Source organism: Lampris incognitus, chromosome 18, assembly GCF_029633865.1.
Source record: "Lampris incognitus isolate fLamInc1 chromosome 18, fLamInc1.hap2, whole genome shotgun sequence".
NCBI lineage: Eukaryota > Metazoa > Chordata > Actinopteri > Lampriformes > Lampridae > Lampris > Lampris incognitus.
In genome coordinates, this window is record NC_079228.1 from 13,975,522 (window position 1) to 13,999,840 (window position 24,319).

Consider the following 24,319-nt stretch of genomic DNA (forward strand, 5'->3'; position numbering starts at 1 on the left):
TAAACCCACTTCTTACATGGACGTAAGGATCATGGTAAACCCCGTTAATGAGCCAGACTCAGTTTATTTGGTCAAGTACGCATAGGTCTACAAATACAAGGAATTTGAATCCAGTTCCCCATTGCTCTCCATGTATTTACATAAAGCTGAAACAAAGACAACAAAGTTAACATAAACATTTAACTGCTATGTGCAGATACAGATGTATGTAAAAACGAAATGACGTCATAACAGGAAGACAACACTGCAATGGCGCAGAGTGCACACGTGCCGGGATAAATATACTAACAGGTTACCTGATATACACGAGGAGGTGGACATGACAGAATATGCATGCATACAACATGCAGCATATACAGCGTGCTTAAGATTTATTCTCGACACTGATGATGTGTTAAAATTGTGTTTAAACTATAGGATATATAATGATATGTACTATAAATATACAGTTTAGATTGTGGTAATAATTTAGTATTTGTAGGTACAGTGGATGTCTAGTGTCACATGTATGTTGCAGAGGGGTTGTTTCTGACACTGACTGTTTTAAGCGTTCATCAGAGCGACGGTCTGCGGAAAGAAACGGTTCTTGTGTCCGGTTGTTTTGGGGCTACAGTGCTCTGTAGCGCCCAACAGAGGGGAGGAGTTGGAACAGGTTGTGGCCAGGGTGTGATGGGTCTGCAATGATGTTGCCTGCCCCTCTCAGTTTAGACTGAAGAGGTCACTTAGATGAGTGATGAAACGTATCTGTCAATATATCCAGATGACCTGATTCAACCTTATTTGATGTTCTTACCTGGATTACTGAGCATGCATCAAGACATTTTGACTGCAGGTGTCCCCACCCTTATAAACAAGACAGCTGCATAACGACCGAAACCAACGATCAGGTTCTTATGCAAATATGGGTGTGACCATTAACTAGGGTTACAATGGCCATGTGTGCTATTCACAGAGGATTTGGGAATGTTTGCAGATGTACTCTTAAGGGATGGTCGTTTCCTCTTCACATAGATGGCCTCTTTGACTCCCCGTTCAAACCAAACTTCCTTCTGAAGTCCACTGTTATCTCACCAGTTTTGAGCATGTTTAAGTCCAGGTTGTTTTCAATCAATAAGTCAGTCAAGTTGCATGTTATATAGCGCTTTTCTAGCTGCAACAGCCTCTCAAAGTGCTTTACATAAACATAAAAAAACCACACACAATTATATACAATACAGCAGGGGACAATAAAAAAAAAATTAAATACATGAGAAAAAGAGAACAAATCTCTCTGACCAAGGCACTCTGTGTAATTAAAAATGTCTTTATTGAAACTTAGACATATCCAAAAAGGACCTAAAAATCCCCACGCGATGCCCTGAAGAAGGCCCAAGCCGCTACGCGTGGGCATTTTTAGGTCCTTTTTGGATATGTCTAAGTTTCAATAAAGACATTTTTAATTACACGGAGTGCCTTGGTCAGAGAGATTTGTTCTCTTTTTCTCATCTGAAACTACTAACCTTGGACCAAAGAGCACCCAACAAATATATTACTTAACTACTGAAAGGACTGAGCACGCCACTGACTCCAAACATATGCAAAATTGAATACATGCCATATGGAATCTGGTTTGAGGTTAGCACGCGGAGTTAAGGCGCAAAATTGTGGAAAACATCAACTCTGTTAATGGTTTTAATTGTGTTTCAGCTCCGGGTTGTTTTAAATGTGTTCAGCTCCAAGTTGAATTAACATGGTTTGAATCTGACCGATTGAATATTATCTCATATGCCCTTATTACTCCCCCCCCCCCACACACACACACATATACACACAAAACTCACTGGCATACTCAGACACATACAGCACACATACAAAAGACAGGCACACATACATGCACACACACACTCTTTTCTTATGGCACACATCCAGCATCACAGGTGATGGCCTGGCGGCCTGTCCAGGGTGTCTCCCCCCCTGCCGCCCAATGACTGCTGGGATAGGCTCCAGCATCCCCGCAACCCTGAGAGCAGGATAAGCGGTTCGGATAATGGATGGATGGATGGACATCCAGTATATACATATGTTCATATAGTATATGCACACACACAGCACACCCAATTCATCCCCTCTTCCATCCCATGAATGGTCATTCCTCCCCTACTCAGGTTTGTTCTCAGTAAATCTTCCGTAAACAATGGAGTTAATTCAAAATCTGGAGAGGAAGAGCACTCACTTTCCTTGCGTAACAGTGCAGCTCAAGAAACTCCTCTCCGACGAGTCCCAGTCCTGTCACCGTGTCATTGGCTATCCAACAAAAATGTCTGTGACAGCTGTTCGAATGGCGAATCCAGGTTACAGTTCGGGGCTGGTAAAGCATGGGTGTTGTCCCTGTCACCGACTGAAAACAAATTACCCGAGCTGTTGTCTCAGCTCTGCAGCAACATGCAAGCCAAGGCTTGTCTGGAGCTTGCCCAGTCTTTCAAAACAAGAAAGAAGATTCTACGAAAGGTCTCGAGTGATAATGATTTCCTGTGAAGGCTTTGTGCAAAGAATTTTCTCAATATTAATATCTTCATGTTGCTGGCCCTTTGTTCAGATTCACTACAAATAATAATCAGTGGTAAGTGTTTTTACAGAAGATTGTCTCCTATGCTGTAGTCATATTAATAGCATGAGTAGAACATAGCATTTTATCTCAGGTGGTTGATGGTATCATGATACCATAGAGGTTATCGTGGATCATTATGAAAAATAGATCACTGGCTTCCATCTATTACCTTGAGGTATATTGTCTCGATGCATGCTCAGTAATCCAGGTAGGAAAATCAAAGAAGGTTGGATCAGTTGAACTGCACACAACGTTTATTGAGAGACACGTGTCATCACTCATCTAAGTGGGGATACCTGCAGTCAGTCTCAACTGACTGCAGGTATCCCCACCCTTATAAACAATGCAGCGGCATGATGACCGAACCCAACGATCGGTTTCATACGCAGATATGAGTGTGACCATGAACTAGAGTTTCAAGGGCCATGCGTACTATTCACAGAGGATTAGGGAATGATGCAATCACTGTGAATAGTACATGAAACAGTACGAAACAGGCCTGTACTGCTATGCATGAAAACTTTTGTCCTGCATCTGTATTTATATATATATAGTGTTTTTTCTCGAAACCGTCAATGGCGTTGTTATAAGTGCTCAGCTAATGAGGAGCGGAATATCAACACAGACACAGGGGAAAAAAAGTTTTAATACATTGCAGTACAGGCCTGGTTTCGTGCGTCGTGCACTCATCAGCTGCATTTATATACATATATATATATATATATATATGATTTCCAAAGGGGAAAAAAAATGTCAGTCACCTCACAGCAATGGCCTATAGGGACTTGCACATATGTTGGATGTTTGTGCAGGTGCCAAAAGAGAGCGAATGAGAGGGGGGGAGAGAGAGAGAGGAAATGAGGGTGAGAGAAAGAGAGAGAGAGGCAAAGAAACGGGCAGACAGACACACAGAGTCCATCAGTGGAACCACACCAGATTATGTTTGGGTCAGCTCCGCGTGCCTTAATGTCTTAATCCATCATCCAGTCATTAAATGCCATTACTGATGACTGGAAAGCAACTGATTATGACCGTGGAAGAAATGGGAGGAATTTATCATAGTAATCAGTGATACTTGATGGACGCCAAACGAGTGCTGCTGCAGCCAGAGAAGCTGGGATTCCATCAATATCCAGCCACCGGTTATGAGTGAACACGCTTGTCTTTTTACTGTAACCAGCGACCGAGCCGTCAATGCATTCCCCTCCTACGGCATCATACCTCAGCCCTTTGGCAAGAGCATCAACGCACGATGCTGCGGGGCGCCAATGGGCTCAACCCGTACAATGCCTTTTATACCTTTTAATAGCAGGGTATCAGCAAATCAGTTTGGATTTCTTGATACAGTACCGCTGAGAGATCACAGAGCTGGCCATGTCCCGCTCACCCCCATGCCGTCAAAGTCTCGCTGTCCAATAAACAGGTCAGCTCCGTTCCCAACCAGATGAAAAGCATTAGCTCTAATCTGTGCACTTGGCTCCACGGGGCCAAATATGCGCAGCCCACTTCTTTTTTTTTTTTTAATATGGAAAATGTGTGGAGCGAGGCTTACAATTTATGATAATGAAATCATAACACAGGGTGTGCAATCAGCCTCAAAGCAAACATCAACAGAGCAACGGTTGAGAAAATCAAGGGTTATGGTTTGTTTCATGGGCGCTGGCTGGATGAGGGCCTGTAGAACAGATGACCCCCGCGCACAACACCGTCGACTTTGCCGCCTACACCACATCACGGCGAGGAACAGTGTTTGCGCTGAGGCTCTTCCTGCAGCATAAGGCCCCCGATGCGTGCTGCAACCCATATTGCGGTGAACAATAATGATCGCGGAATTAAAATTGACGATATGATTAAGTGGGCCGATGTAACCCAGCAAATGAGAGCAAATGAACAGCCGACTGGCTTTGTCATGCAAAAATGCCTCTCCAGATGGCTCTTTGCAGCACAGCGTAATGTTAGCTTGGAGAGAAACCGCCAAGCTGCACGGGGCTCGGTCATAGGAAAGCTGCAAGATGTATTTCAGTAGCCGGTATATAACGACGCTGGGACAGGCTCCAGCATCCCCGCGACCCGGAGAGCGGGATAAGTGGTTTGGATAACGGATGGATGGATGGATGGATATATAACAATTTACAGCATCACAATTCCCAACCTGTGTTTTATTTGATATTTCACTTCAGTGGGTGTTAGTTAGTAAAACAGCACAGATTTCTTTTCTTTTAGTGGATTTTTCCCCCCTTTTTTCTCCCCAGTTTTACTTGGCCAGGGAGGTGCAGTGGTTAGCACGGTCACCTCACAGCAAAAAGGTTCTGGGTTTGAGCCCCGAGATAGTCCAACCTTGGGGGTCATCCTGGGTCGTCCTCTGTGTGGAGTTTGCATGTGCTCCCCGTGTCTGTGTGGGTTTCCTCCGGGGGCCCCGGTTTCCTCCCACAGTCCAAAGACATGCAGGTCAGGTGACTCAGCAATACTAAATTGCCTCTAGGTGTGAATGTGTGTGTGTGTGTGTGTGTGTGTGTGTGTGTGTGTGTGTGTGTGTGTGTGTGTGTGTGTGTGTGAACCCTGTGTGATGGCCTGGCAGGCTCTCCAGGGTGTCTCCCCGCCTGCCTCCCGATGACTGCTGGGATAGGCTCCAGCATCCCCGCGACCCTACAGCAGGATAAGTGGGTCGGTTAATGGATGGATGGATGGATGGATGTACTTGGCCAATTACCCCACTCTTCCGAGCCGTCCCGGTCGCTGCTCCACCCCCTCTGCCGATTCGGGGAGGGCTGCAGACTTCCACAAGCCTCCTCCGATACATGTGGAGTCGCCAGCCGCTTATGTTCACCTGACAGTGAGGAGTTTGGCCAGGGGGATGTAGCGCGTGGGAGGATCACGCTATTCCCCCCAGTTCCCCCTCCCCCTGAACAGGCACCCCGACCGACCAGAGGAGGCGCAAGTGCAGTGACCATGACACATGAACAGGCTTTCCACCCATAGACACGACCAATTGTGTCTGTAAGGGACGCCCGATCAAGCCAGAGGTAACACGGGGATTCGAACCAGCGATCCCCGTGTTGGTAGGCAACAGAATAGACCACCATGCCACCTGGACGCCCCCAGATTCATTTTCGTTACTTTTTTTTTTTTTTTACCTCCACCCATCCATCCAATACCCAAGCAGCTTATCCGAATCCGGGTCGCGGGGATGCTGGAGCCCATCCCAGCAGTCATCAGGAGGCAGGCGGGGAGACACCCTGGGCAGGCCACTAATCCATCGCAGGGCCAACACATTCACACCTATCACTCTTTTTAATCATTTTTTTCTACCTGCTTACTGGAAAAGCTCTTCCCGCCCCCAGTTTGACCAGTCATTCTTTCGCCCGCTCCTCCACCGTCCCGGTTCAGCTGTCAGTACTGCTGCAGTACAGTCAAACTGTTACATCTCCCTTATTAAGTGCCCAAAATAGCCCTTTCAGCTGAGCAGCAGGCAGATCTGCCCTCGCATGGCCTGCACAGCTCTGCTTTGTACTCTCCCCAGATTTGGGAGAGCGAAAAAGTCCCTGGGTACCGAGCCAGGCGCTTGTGTTGCTGACATATGCTTGTGTGTGGGTATTAGTTCGTGTGTGTGTGTGTGTGTGTGTGTGCATGCACCATGCTTTCAAATGTGCGTGCATGCATGCATCTGTGGGTGGGTGGTGGGTGGGGGGTGGGGGGGTGGAAACCCGGTTAACAGAATGCTCTTTCACCATATTGAAGGCGATAACAGAAAGAAAAAAAAAGAAAAAAAGAAGAAAAACGACAACAAGGTGAGGTAGAAAAACGGGGGAGCGAGTGAGGGAGGGAGAGAGACTGGCTGGTGACCCTGAGGAGGAGGTCTGGTGTTTGACAGCCTCTGGAATATTAAATGTTACACTAAGAATCCCACACACAGATGTTCACAATCACTGCTGCAGACTATGAATGACAGCGGTGTGCGCGCGGTGACAACTGCAGAGCGGGGGGGGGGGGGCTGCGAGGGATTGGACAGCCGCTCGTCGGCACCGGCCAGTAAAATTATTTGTTTTGGACGAGGCGAGGGGAGCAGAAATTAGCGTTGCTGGCTCAATGATTTTAATATCGTGGGGGGAGCCCGGTTAATGTCTGGGCCCCCCCCCCCCGTCCTCCCGCCGGCTGACGAGAGAGCAAAACAAGAAGACAAGTTGAAAGGTCATGAGGCGGTTCGAGAGGGCGATCCCGCCGCCCTTAACTCCAGCCCACTGTGCTACACTTCGGGGGGGGGGGTAGTGTGGAAAAGTCTGGTGGAGTTTTGTGGCGAAGCTGCATCATCGCTCGACTCTTCTTCCTCAGACTGGACGTCTGGACGTTAACGCGCCCCAGGTTCGAAAGTGCACGCTGAAGTGCGACGAGTCCCCCCCCCCCCCCTTCTCCGAGTCCATGCGAGCCTCCAGCAGGGCGCACATTTATCTGCTGTTTACCTCGCCTTGTCCTAAACTGAGTCCGGTAGGAAATAAACAGAGAGATAACATCAACACACATCTACACACAGACTCAGCTACACACCCCCGCCCAGCTGCTAATGTACCTCTTCCCATCAGTAAGCATATAGAAGAAGCTGCACACACACACACACACACACACACACACACACACACATGCACACACATGCGCGCACACACACACACGCACGCACACACACGCACACACAAAAATGCTGCACACACACGCACACATGCATACACACACATGCACAAACACACACATGCATACACACACGCATGAACACACACGCGCACACACACACACACACATGCACGCATACACACATACCTACATGCAAAACACACTTGCATGCATGCGCACACACATATGCACAAACACACTTACACACACATGCATGCACGCACATACACATGCATGCACGCACACACGTGCACAAACACATGCACGCACATACACACACACACAGACACACACACACAGCATATGCAGTCAGTACGAACCTCTAGGCACCTAAAAGTAATTTCCCTGCTACACAAGCTTTACCAACACGAGCAGCGCGGTGCCAGAGGCGGCAGCGAGAACCTCATCAGACCGACAGACAGTCAAGTGAAGCAGCACATTCCTGCTCTGATTTATCTCCCCGATGAAGCCGGGGGGAGAAAGGCGAAGGATTATCCATAATCTAAGTAATAAATAATTACAAAGAGGCCTCGTCTGGGGCCAAACAACAGATACGGGCTCCTCATATTTCATTAGAAACGTCGTGAAAATACCTGAACGGGGACCAGAAAGGGGATTATTCGCTGTTTGCTGCCCAGTCAGAGGCGCAGGGAAAGATGGGAGTCTGAACCGCGGAGAGTTATGGACTGAGGAAGAGGTGGTTGCTGTCTGTCTTTTATTTCTGGAGGTGTTTAGGGCGAACATGTATGCAGAGGCCGGCGCGTATTAAGCGAGCGGGTCTGGCTCAAGGGCCGAGGCGAACAGCGAAGCGCAGCAGTAGCAACCTCCCGTCTCAAAACGAGCGTTCTAGCTCATGACAGATGAGGCAGCTGGTGAAGACCGGGCTCAGCTGGAAAAACCTCGTCTCTCAGCTCGCCGAGCAAATACGGATATTTGGCAGCATCGACGCTTTAAGGGGGTACTTCCCCCGCTTGGCGCCGAGCACGCAATTATTATTTATGTCCCCCCCCAAACCACCAGTCACCCCGCAAACATACGTAGCTGGAGGGACTATCAATGAGCTTCTGCAAGCGGTCTGATCGTCCACAAGTTATTTATTGGAAAATAATAAACATCTTGATTCAAGCATGCTCCAATTTACTTCCACACACTCACAGTAGCCATCGCACAAGTCCCCCCCACCCCCCCCGCTCTTCATCGACTCTCCGTTCAGCTCGCACAGCGACTGCCGCACCCGGTGGAGAGATATCCATCACCCACTGTTATGTTGAATGTAATTGAATGACTGGTGTTCGTGTCCGCGACTTAAGAGGAAGGTCGGCTCCTCTTCGTCAAATCCCTTTTTCGGCCTCCGTTTGGAGCGCAGCAGCGTCCCGGGGATCGTGCAGCGACGAGTTAAACTTCTGCAATGGCTAGGTTTTTACATGATCCGACACACATCACATGGCGCACACACACACACACACACACCTACAAACACACACACACTCATACACGTGCACACGCGTGCACGCACACACACACACAAGCACTCGCTCATAATAAAATACTGGTTCGACGCTTTTCCTGTCCTCTTCGTATTTCCAGGCAAGCCCGGTTTTTGGTCCAGACAGACAGTCTTCCCACATACTGTGGGTCACATGGACGCACAGTGTGTGTGTGTGTGTACGTATGTGAAAAGTGGCTCCAATATTCACATCTGGTTCGGGTCAGATGGAGCCATAACTCACTGCTGATTGTGATGCAGGCTGGCTCAGTAAGGAGCGAACAGAACAGGTGTGTGCGTGGAACAGATTGGTCCGGGGCCCGGATGCAGCAGGGCCTGGGGGAGGGGCCGCGGCTGAAACAGGGCCGGGCTCGAACCGGAGGTGGGCCGCAGGTGGAAGGGGGACAGGGACGCCATGGCAGCGGCAGCAGCGACGGAGAGCTGACGCTGTATCAGACAGGAGGCCAGCGGTTTGGTCAAGTCCTGCTCCTTCCTCAGAGCAAGGCGAACCTGGACAGCATGCACGCACGCACGCACACACACGCGCGCACACACACACACACACACACACACACACACACACACACACACACACACACACACACACACACCACAAACAAAAACCATCATTAAGATTTTTTCGACTGAGAGGAAAGAGAGCAGTTGTCCAGCTTTTGTATATATTTTGTATATACTATTTTATATATATTTTGTATATACTATTTTGTATATATTTTGTATATACTATTTTGTGTATATTTTGTATATTTTTGTATAGACCATTTTGTGTATATTTTTCATCACTGAGTCAGTAGGTAAGCAGAGAGGAACACAGAGTGTGAGAGACATGTTGGAGAAAGTCCCGAAGCCCAGCAAGGGTAGAAATTCTTCCAGACGCATCAGATGTAATGCTATTAATCTCTTCAAGGCACACCATCACTCATGTTTTATTAACACGGGCCTCCAATATCTGCTGTCCTTCTGCGTACCATCATCCCTCTTTTGTGCCTGTCTCACAACATCCTGAGAGCCACGGGCTCCGGGTGAAGGATTCATCAACCTCGCTCTGCAACAATTTTCACTGTAGATGCAACGGATTACAGATGGGATACGCTCGGGCGGAGACTCTGGAGTATCACTCCGTGTGAAAAAGATACGAGGATGAGAGGTTCTCTTGTGAAGGTTGGCGAATCAAGCTAAACAGTTGTGCGTACTCACCGCATGGAGACTCTGCTGGCGCGGGGTTGGATTGTAAGGGCTGAACTTGGGCTTGGCTGGTTTACCTGCAGCTCTGTCTTTATGTCTCCTGCTGCTAATGTGCTGGGAAGATGGAGAGAGGGGGTAGAAAGAGGGGGGGAGAGGGGGGAGAAAGAGATGGGGGAGAGAGAGACGAGGGAAAAGAGGGGAAGAGCGAGGGGGGGAGGGGGGGAAAGAGACAGAGGGGGGGGGGGAGGGGGGAAGAGCGAGAGAGGGAGAGAGGGGGGTGCAAGGGGGAGAGGGGGGAGAGCGAGAAAGAGGGAGAGGGAGAGAGAGGGGTGAGAGGGGAAGCGTGAGGGGGAGAGGGGGAGAGGGAGGAGACAGCGGACGAGCAAGAGAGAGGGGGAGAGGGGGAGAGAGAGGGGGAGAGAGAGACAGGGGAAAAGAGGGGAAGAGCGAGGGGGGGAGAGGGGGAAGAGAGACAGAGGGGGAGAGAGGGGGAGAGGGGAAGGGCAAGAGAGGGAGAGAGGGGGGCGGTGAGAGGGGAAGCATAAGGGGGAGAGAGGGGGAGAGAGGGGGGAGAGAGTGGAAGAGCAACAGAGAGGGGGAGAGGGGGGGAGAGAGAGGGGGAGAGGGGAAGCGCGAGAGAGGAGGGAGGGGGAGAAAGAGGGGGAAGAGAGCGGAAGAGCAAGAGAGAGAGGGAGAGGGAGGAGGAGAGAGGGGAAGAGCGAGAGAGAGAGGGAGAGGGAGGGGAGAGAGAGATGGTGATAGACAAGCAGAAAGGAACAGATGGAGAGAAAGACAGTCAGATAAACACAGACAAATGCAGCCCAGCAGACAAGGCAACAGAAAGAAAGAACGGAGCGGGCCGACACAGATAAGGTTTCTACTGCACCCGCGTGGCAAACAGAGTCCAGAGGAAATTAAACCCAATCAAAGATCCAACTGGGGAAACCACCGAGGGAGCGCTGATATTTCCTTGACTTCGCCCGTGAAAGCCCAGAATATTCATGAGGGGCGGGCTCGAGAAGCGTTCTGAATTTGATTGACAGCTGCAAGCAGATGGCCTCGGCTCATGCCACGCACAACCGCTGGTGAGCCGTTGCATATTCATGAGCACCTGGCCAAAGTTGACGTTGAAACCGTCCCGGCTGCAGAGACCGGGAGACGTCACGTACACAAAACGCACACAACTGCGTTCATGCTGCAGAAAGATGACTTCAATATCCGTGAGCTCATTATCTGCACGTCCTGTCTGCAATAAACACGGTGCCCCCGTGATCTGTGTCGGTGTCTATGAGTTGGGGTTCGGAATCGAACGGGTCGGGAGACAGCGCAGATATGAGGGACTACTGACCATAATAACCTGATGTCGTGCAGGCAGAACAGTCAAACTAGCCACCGTGGAAATGACACGCCGAGTCAACTTCTTTGCTTGACATTCTCTCTCTGAATAGCGACTGTTACCAACATGGGGATCGCCAGTTCGAATCCCCGTGTTACCTCCGGCTTGGTCGGGCGTCCCCTACAGACACAATTGGCCGTGTCTGCGGGTGAGAAGCCGGATGTGGGTATGTGTCCCTGGTTGCTGCACTAGCGCCTCCTCTGGCTGGTCGGGGCACCTGTTCAAGGGGAAGGGGGAACTTGGGGGGAATAGCGTGATCCTCCCACGCGCTACGTCCCCCTGGCGAAACTCCTCACTGTCAGGTGAAAAGAAGCGGCTGGCGACTCCACATGTACCGGAGGAGGCATGTGGTAGTCTGCAGCCCTCCCGGCTCGGATCGGCAGAGAGGGTGGAGCAGCGACCGGGACGGCTTGGAAGAGTTGGGTAATTAGCTGGATACAGTTGGGGAGAAAAAGAGGGGAACCCCCCCCCCAACTTACCTGTTTGAGCTGCGTCTCGGAGTTGACGTGCACGTCGCAGATCTCGCAGTGGAACGTTTTGTTCTGGAGTCCGGTCGACGCCTCAGAGGGAGCAGCCAGCTTGGCCTTGACACCCGACCTGGGGAAGGACTTGATGGCTCCGTCCCCGCTCCGCGCCTCCAACATCGTCTTGTGCTTGGTACCTGAGCGAGCAAGAGACAAATACACATCCACTGAGACCTTGATCAAACAGAACAGGGTGCAAGTGGAGGCAGCGGTGTACCGAGATTATTACCAGGGCTGCACCCCCCCACACACACACACACACACATACACACATCCTTATACTTGTATCTATGTGAGGACCCCTCATCAGAGGTGGGCTGTCAGGGCCAGCAGGGTCAAAACCAAAATCATAATTTGCTTTTCATAGTTAAATTGAAGTGCGCCTGAAATGTGCCTGAACTAAATGACTTGTTCTCTCGTGGGTCTGAGGATTCCTGACATCATCTAAACACATCACAGCTCCTTGGACCAGCACTGGTGGGCCTGCTGGCCTTTCACTGAAGCCTGAAGCTGCAATCTGATTACAACTTTGAGGGACCGTATCACCAGCCAATCATATTTTTGGGGGGGGGGTTCCCCCCCTTTTCTCCGAATTATACTTGGCTAATTACCCCTCTCTTCCGAGCCGTCCCGGTCACTGCTCCACCCCCTCTGCTGATCCGGGGGAGGCCTGCAGACTACTACCACATGCCTCCTCCAATGTGGAGTCGCCACCCGCTTCTTTTCACCTGACAGTGAGGAGTTTCACCAGAAGGACGTAGCGCGTGGGAGGATCACGCTATTCCCCCCCAGTTCCCCCTGCTCCTCCCCCCCGAACAGGCGCCCCGACCGACCAGTAGAGCAACCAGGACACATACCCACATCCGGCATCCCACCTGCAGACACGGCCAGTTGTGTCTGTAGGGATGGCCGATCAAGCCGGGGGTAATGTAGGGATTCGAACCGGCGAGCCCCGTGTTGGTAGGCAACGGATAGACCGCCACGCCACCCGGACCAATCATATTTTGATGTGTAGTGACAAAACGCCCTGGGGCCCTGTGACGTATCAGTGCTAGCCCCGTCGTCAACAGCTTGAACCTTTGGCGGGTTGTGAGCAAACTAAGCACAATGGCCGCTGCATTCACAGCTACTGACGATCTTGTTACCGACCTACTTGGTGTTTTTTGTGACTCTGGTAGGACTGTGCATTTTTTTCACATGCAAGAGAAGGCTGCCACGAGTCTCTCGGTGAAGTGGAACTTCAGTTCCAAGTTGGTGAGCACATTTTTCTTACTGAACTGAAGGTGGTGCTCTGATAATACTGTGGATATACGTTACTGAAGTTGTTGAATTTGCACGAGTGACTGGTGAACACTACCTCAACTGTGGAAACTGGTCTCACACACACACACACACACACACACACACACACACACACACACACACACACACACCCAGCAGAGCCGCTCCTCACCGCTGTTGTGGGCCTGCAGCTGGGAGGCAGAGTTGACGGCCACCTTGCAAAGGGAGCAGTAGAGGAGCCGTATAGCTTTCGCTTCCTCCGTCTCCTCCCCTGCCTCTGCCTCCCCCTCTCTTTCCCCCTGCCGGTCTTTCTCTGTCCTGGGTGAGGGTGATGGGGGAGGGTCAGTAGATGTCTTTAACATGGCCTCAGATGAGCCACTGCTCGACGGCTCCATCTCTCGTGGAGCGGGAGGTGCTGGTGAATCTAAATTTAAACCAGAATAAAATCAGAAATGGATTAAGATCAGGAGTGTGTTTGTGCGAGTCTGAGGGAAGCTATTGCAAAAGTGTGCAATAGGGTGGTGTGTCTTGTCAGTGGTATTGTATCGAGATGAAATTTGGATATTGTCAAATCATGATATACAATTTTGATGTCTTGATTAATGATAAGAATCTATGACTTAAAATTTTACTCAAAATTAGGTTTAAAATCTATTATCAGAGTGTTATTTGAAAACTAGCTATGGTGTAGTATTATACTTTACATTACCAAACAGTTCACTGTGATGAGCCTCAGCCGGGGTCTTAAACATGGTTATCATGATATATGATGATATACAGTTAGGTCCATAAGTATTTGGACAGTTACACAATATTTGTAATTTTGCCCCTGTACGCCACCACAGTGGATTTGATATGAAGTATTTGAGATGTGATTGAAGAGTAGACTTTCAGCTTTAATTGAAGGGGTTGGATAAAAATACGGCATGAATTGTTCAGGAATCACAGCCGTGGATATACAGGGCCACCCCATTTTCAGAGACTCAAAAGTAATTGGACAAACAAACGTAACTATGATTATAACAATTATATTTAACGTTTGGAGGAAAATCCTTTGCAGTCAATGACTGTCTGAAGTCTGGAACCCATCGACATCTTCAAATTCTGAGTTTCCTCCTTTGAAATGCTCTGCCAAGACTTAACGGCAGCTGCCTTCAGCTGCTGGTTGTTTGTGGGTCTTTTGGCCGTTAGTTTGATCTTCAGCAAGTGAAAAGCATGCTCAATTGGGTTGAGGTCAGGTGACTGACTTGGTCACTGATGAATATTCCACTTTTCTGCCTTGCGAGACTCTTGGGTTGCTCTGTCAGCTTGTTTTGTGTCATTATCCATCTGCAGTGTGAAGCGCCGTCCTCTCAGTGTTGTGACATTTGGCTAAATCTGAGCAATTGGTATATCCTTATAAACATCACAATCCATCCTGCTACTTCTGTCAGTAGTCACATCACCAATAAACACCAATGACCAAGTTCCACTGGCAACCATACATGCCCATTTCATAACACTACCTCCACCATGTCTGACAGATGATATGGTATGCTGAGAATCATAAGCTGTTCCTTTTGTTCTCCACACTTTTCCTCTTCCCATCCTTCTGGTACCAGCTAATCATTGCTTCATCTGTCCAAAGAACCTTGTTCCAGAACTGGGTAGGTTTTTAGATGTTTTTAAACACAGTCTAATCTGGCCTTCCTGTTCTTAAGTGACACCAGTGGGTTTCACCTTGTCGTAAACCCTCTGTATTTATTTTCATGCAGGCGTCTCTTGATTGTAGACTTGGACAGTGATACCCCTACCTCTCAAGAGTGTTTTTGACTTCACTAGATGTTGTGAGTGTGTTTGTCTTCACTAGGGAAAGAATTCTGCCATCATCCACTGTAGATGTGTTCTGTGGTCTTCCAAGCCTTTCGGTGTTGCTGAGCTTGCCAGTGCATTCTTTCTTTTTAAGAATGTACCAAAATGTTGATTTAGCCACTCCTGAAGTGTTTCCTATCCATCTGATAGATTTCCTTTGCTTTTTCAGCCGAATGATGGCCTCCATCACTTGTATAGACACCTCTATGGACTTCATGTTGAGAGTTCCGATGAACAGCTACCAAACGCAAATGTAAATACTTGGAATGAACTCCAGACCTTTTATCTGCTTAACTTGTCATGGAATAATGATGGAAAAGGTCTTACTTGCCCATCAAACCACTTGTTAGCCAAGTGTCCAATTACTTTTGATCCATTGAAAATGGGGTGACCATATATAAAACTGACTGTAATTCCTGAATGGTTAATGCAATATGTTTGTCCAATCCCTTAAATTAAAGTTGACAGTCCACACTTCAATCACATATTGGTTACCTCATTTCAAATCCACTGTGGTGGCGTACAGGGGCAAAATTACAAATATTGTCTCACTGTCCAAATACATATGGACCTAACTGTACATATATAATGTGAGATCCCCTATATTATCATGATGATAGTATTTTCCATATCACCCAGCACTAGGGGTGTGTATGTGTGTGTGTGTGTCTGTGTGCATATATGATGGAGAGAGAGAGCGAGAGAGAGGGAGCGGAAGAGAGAGAGAGGGAGCAAGAGAGAGAGGGAGAAAAGAAGAGGGCGGGAGAGAGAGAGGGGGAGAGAGAGGGAGAGAGCAAGACAGAGAGAGAGGGGCAGAGAGAGAGAGAGGGAGAGAGAAAGGGGGAGATAGTGAGAGAGGGAGAGAGAGAGGGGGAGATAGTGATAGAAGGAGGGGGAGAGGGAGAGAGAGAGGGAGAGGGAGAGGGGCAGACAGAGAGAGAGGGCGAGATAGTGAGAGAGGGCGAGGGGGGGGTGGAGCGAGGCAGAGGGGAGAGAGGGGGGGAGAGAGAGGGGGGAGCATACATGCACATTTTTCCACTTCAAGTCACTCATTCCACAAAACAGTGGTTCCACAGCTCGCAGGGGAGATGAAACACACGAGGCCACGGGCGATTATGAGTGCCATCAAACTGCTCTAATCTGACTAATAATCAATGATTTCCCCAAGGTCCTGCTTCCCCCTGCTGGAAGGAAGCAGCCTTGTATGGAGAGGATTTGTCTCCATTATATTGCGAGACTGACTGGGGTTGAGCGTCCCCGGAGGAAACCGTGCTGCTTTAAGGACTCGTGGCCCACTAATGATGGTGATTACCCCTGCCATGCTGACTGGGGGTCGGCCTGCTACCACCGAGTCCCTGTCTGAGTGTGTGATTAGGCAGTTTGCTAGAATAATCTTCAGAGACCTCTCCTGCTATCTCACCCAGTCCCCCAAAACTGACTCCAAACTGCAAATGAAGAGTTACTCCTCTTCTTTTGCTCTCTCTCCCTCTCGCTCGCTCGCTGTCGTTCTGTCTCTTTCAAACAGACCAACTCTCATTTTGGCGGAGTTAAGAGCAATTCTTCAGTCTCTCAGTCTTCAGCTCACGGTGGAATTTGTTATTTTCGTTCCTGGACACCCACACACGTGCAGAAACAGCACACCCAGCTGGGCGTACACATGCACGGACATCGCACGGCAACCGACAAACGCTTGCCGACACACTCCCACACCTCTGCTTAATACTTCCAGGCATATATGTACAAGCCTGCACGCAGACACACAAACACACACACACACACACACACACACACACACACACACACATACATTCGTACACCAGCGCACACAACTGCGCACCCCCCACACATACAGACTCATATATATATATATGTATATACACACACACACCATAATACACCACACACACACACACACGCACATAAATTCATATATATATATATATATATATATATATATATATATATACACACACACACCATAATACACCACACACACACACACAAACTCATACATACGTACACCATGGCACACACTTGTGCACCCCCCACCACACACACAGACTCATATATACACTATAACACAACACACACACACATACACACACACACACACACACACACACACACATACATACACACACACACAAACTCAGAGCACACACTTGCACACCCCCCACACACAGACTCATATATATATACCATAACACACCACACACACACATACACACACACACACACTCATACATACGTACACCATAGCACACACTTGTGCACTCCCCCCCCCCACACACACACACATACAGAATCATACATACACTATAACACACACACACACACACACACACACACACACACACACACACACACACACACACACACACAAACTCATACATACGTACACCATGGCACACAATTGTGCACCCCCCTCACCACACACACAGACTCATATATACACCATAACATACACACACACACACACACACACACACACACACACACACACACACACACACACACACACACACACACACACACACACACACACACACACACACACAGTCTAAGGATTTCCTGTGTTTGATCTGAAGAGACCATTAGATGGGGTTGCTAAAAGTAGAATGTATAGGGAGCAGAGAATAATGCCCAACACTTAATCCCTGACGCGTGACACCCGAGGCAGCAGGAAGCTTATCGCACATCACAGAGTTAACATCATCGCACATCACAGAGTTAACATCATCGCACATCACAGTTAATGCCATCGCACATCAGAGTTAACGCCGTGACAGGGAGGAACAGGACGTGGACGGCTCCAGCCCCCCTGCACTTGATGTCTGCACACACTGAGACATCTGAGCCACAAGGACGAGCACATGCATGTGCCCCCCCACGCTTGGATGTAGGCGATGGGGGCGCGCGCACACACACACACACACACACACACGCACACACGCACGCGCACACACCTCCTGATGCTGCCGTGTCGGAGCTGCAGGGTTGTGAGCAGGGCGATGAGAGGATTCGCGACGTGGTTTCCTTGGCGACCGGTTCGGAGGTCCCGATCTTAGCATCCGGGGCGTCCGACGTTTTGAGCCTCTTGGCATATCTGGCGCCGCTGTGGAGGGGTGAAGCCTGCACCTACATACACAATAAGCACACAATGCAAGAGCGCGGCGTTAACATGCACAACGGCTTCCTTTCGCCTCTCGCGGCTGCAGAGGCGGCGTGCTTCTCTAACCTCCACGCCGACGCTGCCCCCCGACTTTATCCATGGAGCATAAACTGGGCTTATTCATTAAAAACAAACAAACAGCATCGCAGAGCCTTTCAGGTCTCAAAAGGATTGGTAAAAACAGCAGGCAGGAATTAAAATCAACACCGCACCAGACTCAAAGCAGGGATACAACAGGCAATAAAGACACAATAAAGATGACACAATGATAAGGTTAAACAGACTCTTAAAGTGAATTATATCAGATCCTGTCTGGAAGAGTAAGAATGAAGAGCTGATTTACTGTCCCACTACAAAGAATAACAATACACAAACGCATTTGGATTCGGAGACGAAATAAGATGATGTCGCCCATTAGCGGGCCATTACATTTTATGGTTTTGCTGGTTTGGACTCTGCCAGACTTTCTGGTCGGCGGAGACCAATATTTTGTCCTTTTTTTTGGTCTTGGAAACCTTGTTGGCGCTTATGAAGTGATGTGCTTTACTATCAATTAAACATAATTCCATCACCGATATTGTCCTTGGGGAAAGCCCAGAAAAGTAAAAGGATGCCATGTGCCACGGCAGACAGTGATCCACTGCCTCGGCTTTCTGTAGAAAACTTAAGGAGGACGTCTGAGGATGGGACAGCATGTGGAAAAAGACAGTGATGAGCGGGGGAGTAAAACTAGAATGAACCTGTGACAGTGGCGCCTGAAGGTGCAGCCGATGCACATATGGCTGCTTTTTTTCCTGGACAGACGCGCTCATAACAATTATATTAATCATTCATTCTTTTCCGGTTGTCATCATCCATCTATCCTTCATCCAAACCGCTAATCCTGCCCTCAGGGTCACGGGGATGCTGGAGGCAGGCGGGGAGACACCCAGGGCTGATACACACACAAACACACATTCACACCTAGGGACAATTTAGTACGGCCGAGTCACCTGACCTACATGTCTTTGGACTGTGGGAGGAAACCGGAGCCCCCGGAGGAAACCCACGCAGACACGGGGAGAACATGCAAACTCCACTAAGAGGACGGCCCGGGACGACCCCCCCAAGGTTGGACTACCCCGGGGCTCGAACCCAGGACCTTCTTGCTGTGAGGCGACCGCGCTAACCACTGCGCCACCGTGTCACCCTGGTTGTCATCAATATTAACTAAATGCACATTTGCAGTCACCGTTGCGACATTGTGGGCGGCGTAATGACCCTTGAGCAGGTGTGTGTTTGGTGGACAGGTGTGGTTGGGCAGCCATGCATATGTTTTCTAGGTGCTGAGATGTACAAATGTCACCCAGGTTACTTTGCAGTCTAAAGTACAGAGGTTCCCTAAATGCGTCAGGGGACGGCTAGTACCAGATTTTCCTACGTCCTCAAACACATCGTGGGAAAACTGTGGCAGTTTCTTTCCTCCCTAAAACTGCGAGCAGTCCGAAGCTTCTGCATGTTCCCGGTGTGGCTGCAGCTTAATTCCCCGGTAAGGTGTTAAAACTAAAAGCTAAAGCTGGACCGGTGAGTGACAGACATTGACTCTACATATCTGCATTGCCAGGAAGAGAGCGAGATGCGCTCTTAGTTGCGGGGTAACTGAGAAACACAGAGACGTTATCGGCGAGAGAAACTCGACGGCGTTCCTCTCTGTTGATCGAGATATCCCGAGTTAGCAAGTTAGCATTTATATTTCATGAGAAGGCGGGAGGCGGAGCTGGGGGAGGCAGAGTTGAAGATGCTAAGACTTTCATTGGGAGTGACAAAGAAGGACAGGATTAGGGACGAATATAGTAGAGGGACAGCTCAGGTGGGACGGTTTGGAGACAAAGCAAGAGAGGCAAGATTGAGATGGTTTGGACATGTGTGGAGGAGAGGTGCTGGGTATATGGGGAGAAGGATGCTGAATATGGAGCTGCCAGGGAAGAGGAGAAGAGGAAGGCCAAAGAGGAGGTTTATGGATATGGTGAGGGAGGACATGCAGGTGGCTGGTGTGACAGAGGAAGATGCAGAGGACAGGAAGAGATGGAAACGGATGATCCGCTGTGGTGACCCCTAACGGGAGCAGCAGAAAGTAGTAGTAGTAGTAGTAGTAGATTCCACGACAAGAGTGAAAACCTCTCTTTCACATGTACGTTATGTTGTTAAAAGCAGTCAGGATGTGCTGTGTCGCTACACAAAGTGTTTGTTGCTGTTTTAATGAGCTAATTAGCCGCCTAGCTCAGTTGGCTAAGTGTGGCCTAGAGGCTAACATGGTGTGGCATTTCCGCTGCTGTACATGCTAAAGTACAGGTAATATGTATGTTCAGGTGTTTGAGTCATAGGTAAATACATTTTGAGTATTGTGAATCTGGTCCAGTGACCTGTGCCGTTTAATTTGGTAAAAAAAAAAAAATTAAAATAGAGGGAGGAGATGCTTTTCATAAAGAAAATTAGGCAACACTTTAGTATGGGGAACATAAAAAAACTTAATTACTAGTGAATTAGTAATGATCAAGATGTCACTTTAGCATGGGGAACATATTCTAAGTAACAAAAACTTTATTTACAGTAATTTAACACTATTAACACTTGTAGTTTTGTGTTTTGTTATGTAAGAACAGACCATATTCATTAAGTGTTAGTAAGGGAGAATAGCTCTTCTTGTGGTACTACCACCTTATAAAGGCCATACTAAGCAAAGCATATTGAGATGGTACTACTAATAAGCAATAATTCTGAGGTTATAGAGGGAAAACTCATAGTTAATGGCTTACTGGTTGTATAATAAGGCCATGCAGAATAAGGCATTAATGAGTACGTAATAATGACCAATTAAGAGCCAATATGTTGCTAATTTGCATGCTAATAAGCACCTAATTAATGGTGACTACGTTCCCCATACTAAAGTGTTACCGAAAATTTTAATTTCGTACATTAAGCCATCATCAAATTCAGAGATAAAAATGTGATTTGGGACTTTTAGTAACTGCTCTGCACACTTGTGTGCAGGCTGTTTTTTTTTTTTTTTTTTAATTGAGAGAAACTTCTGAGGACAGTGGGGAGCCGCTCCACCCGGGGATGTCCATCGCTAGTGTGGATGCCTTCTTTCCTGGATGTGGATTCCTGGATGCCTTGCTATTCCGAGGAGGGTGGTAGGGATAAACTCAAGGAAACTCACTAAGGAGAATCCAATATATTCTTTTTTTCTGAGCTCTCGAGTATTATTCATTTATTTTTCTTTTTTTTACTCTGGCCTGAAACTAAAAAGCTGCAGCTGAAAACTATAAAAAACTGTTATCGAACTATAAAACTTTATTGAAACTGGAAAAGACAGTGTTAACTGACTGAAAATTAAAGGACCACTAAAAGGGGAATTCTGTGAACAACAAGAACTGATGTTGAACTGATGAGTTCATGAATACATTTTTCCACATTTCTTCTTAAGTTGTGTAAGTGTGTGTTCTTTGTGGGTTGGAGGTCTGATTACTCTCATGAAGAGTTGCTACTGCCAGTCTCCTTATGAACCTAGTGATAGCTGAAACCCAGGACTGCTGGATTTTGATCATAAGACATTATAATAACCCAGGCGGAGAGACTACGGCTCTTCCTCTGTTCACAGTCAGCGGTGCAGACCCCTCCGTTCTGCACACCACAGGTTAGATAAAGAGTTACACAAGCATCAGTTATATTTCAGGGTAAATTAATTGCACACTTCAGTACAACTAAGGAGCTGGACGACTACGCTGCAATATATCTAACCTGGAGACATCAACAACGTCGGAGAATGTTATCTTGACGTGTCTAAAGCTGGGTATCCATTACAAATCATAAATACATGGGTGATGGATTTTAGAGACATTCTCTGCACCTTATGTCATTTTCCAAAGGTTCGTCCTCTCATCAAGAAAAATTATTCCAGATAACTTTGGCCAGGCTCGACGTTGGGCCGATCTTACAACTTGGTTCATCAGGTTTCCAACACCGTTTGATACCTGCCGTCGCTAAAAGCGACAGCAAATTTATGGGTAATGTGGTCCAACTGTGGTGCAGTTACCACAGGCATCCATAGCAATGGCTAATTAGCAAATCCTACAAAGTGGGACGTTAAAATATGATATTTTTTTTTGGTCACGTTCAAGACAACTCGGAACTGGTAACAAAGGACATCCGACTTGTGAAAAAATGAACTGACTATTTGTCAAACTCCAGTTTATATGACCGGATCACTGATGGCGATGGCGACGCGAATTCAAATTGGCAGCGGCCTCACCCAGTACCGTTGTGGGAAGATGGTGGCGCGAACTTACATTTATGACGGCCTCACCCAGTACCGTACGTGCAGTGTCTTTGTCCATGTCTGTGTCTAAGTTTGTGTCTTCGTTTGCTGGCTGTGAGAACTGGTGCTGGATCGGCAAGGAGAGCTTGGTCTGCTGCGTCCGGTGGGCCCAGGGACCACGGCCCTACCCGGAGCTGTGCCCGAAGAGGAAACACCGAGGGCGGTGTGACAGGACGCGGAAGCGGGGCGGGCTAAGCTAACTGCTAGCCCATGCAGACTGGCAGTTCTAATAACACCGAGGGCGGTCTGGGGGTGGCCTCGCCTAGCATTGACTGTGTTTTTGGTGTCGTCATGTTGAGTGCGGGGAGGTGTGTCTGGCTGGGAGAGCTGGCGTTGGATTGGTTGGGGGAACCTGGTCTGCTGCGTCCGGTGGGCCCAGGGACCACGGCCCTACCCGGAGCTGTACCCGAGGAGGAAACACCAAGGGTGGTCTGACAGGACGCGGAAGCGGGGCAGGCTAAGCGAACTGCTAGCCATGCAGACCGGCAGTTTCGAGTCATCCTGGCGTTCTCTCTCTTGGACAGTTAATTTTTAAATTTTTTTGTGGATATGTTGGATAGTTGTGTTCTTGTTGTTTGGGCATGTGTTTCTGTCTTTGTGTTGCACTGCTGTGGGCTGGGGGAAACGATATTTCATTTCATTTCATGTACGCAAGTGCATGTAATGAAATGACAAATGAACCTTCCTGATTCCTGGTGACGTCAAAACACGAAAAGGTGGAACAAAAAAACTGCATATCCATCCGTCCATTATCCAAACCGCTTACCCTGCTCTCTTACGGGACGCTTGAGCCTATATGTTTGCTAAATGAATAACTAAATACATATCCTCCTTCTAGAAATCCATTGCATTATAAGAAAAATATTTAGCATCTATAGTTTTTCCTACAGGCATCCATGTTTTTTTTTGTTGCTTTTTTTCCCCCTTGAGTAAATACCGTCAACGTGTGACATTGGAAGTCGGAAATTTCTTACAGAAATTATCCAAGTTCCACATTGCCTTGAATGCGGCGTGTTTGACCAGGCTGACCTCTTGAATGCAACCCAAAGCCTTGAAACACAGCTGGTAACGATTCATGTACACTTTGTACTTGAATTATCCTACACGTACGGCTAGCTTAAGAAATGTTTACCATGAGGAGATGGCGCTGGCTTCCATTTGAAAAACGTCGAGATAAATCATTTTTCTTCAGCTTATAAACTATGGAGACCCGGACCACATTTTTTCCTCTATCATGAGATCTGATTTGCACAGTTTTTTTTTTGGGGAAGTAATTTGGGCCGCGTACAGTTACTGATAGAGAGCTGATAAAATGGTGCCAGCAGTCTTTACAGATTCCCAGAGCCGCCAGTGGCTGAGTCACACTGAGAAATGCATTGGACAAAATTATAATGTTCTTCCAAGCTGAAATATAGCGTGCGTGCTTGATTAATTAGTTAAGACATTCGCTCGGAGCCAACTTTGAGAACCTCAAATAATCTTAGAACCAGTAAGACAGCTCGAAACCAAGCCTGCAGAGCTTAGGCAGCTAAAATGTTGAGGTTAGGGTGTGTGTGTGTGTGTGTGTGTGTGTGTGTGTGTGTGTGTGTGTGTGTGTGTGTGTGTGTGTTTGCATCTGCAACAGAAAAACAACACCGACATAAGTTTCCCGTCACACCCACCTCAGAGTTGAACCTGAGTCGGCAAACGCCACAAGAGCTGGACCTCCTCTTCAGGGGTGCCGCTAGCCCAAAGCTCGGACCAATTAACACTTTATGAGTGTGGTCCATCTGCAACAGAAGAGCAAAAGAGGGCACA

General features: G+C 48.2%; 1 protein-coding gene across 2 annotated transcripts in view; it reads right to left on the reverse strand.

The window, feature by feature from the left end:
• Positions 1-8,440: 8,440 nt before the first annotated feature.
• LOC130128850 (zinc finger protein 385D-like) overlaps positions 8,441-24,319 on the reverse strand; it is a 41,473-nt gene continuing 25,594 nt past the window's right edge. For both annotated transcript variants that reach the window (XM_056298609.1, XM_056298610.1), the window contains exons 3-8: positions 24,184-24,291; positions 17,960-18,131; positions 13,315-13,566; positions 11,817-11,998; positions 9,954-10,055; positions 8,441-9,245 (exon numbers count right to left, since the gene is read on the reverse strand). In XM_056298609.1, the coding sequence (XP_056154584.1) occupies positions 9,003-9,245; positions 9,954-10,055; positions 11,817-11,998; positions 13,315-13,566; positions 17,960-18,131; positions 24,184-24,291 (1,059 nt within the window). In that variant the 3' untranslated portion in view covers positions 8,441-9,002. The remainder of the gene's footprint in view (positions 9,246-9,953; positions 10,056-11,816; positions 11,999-13,314; positions 13,567-17,959; positions 18,132-24,183; positions 24,292-24,319) is intronic.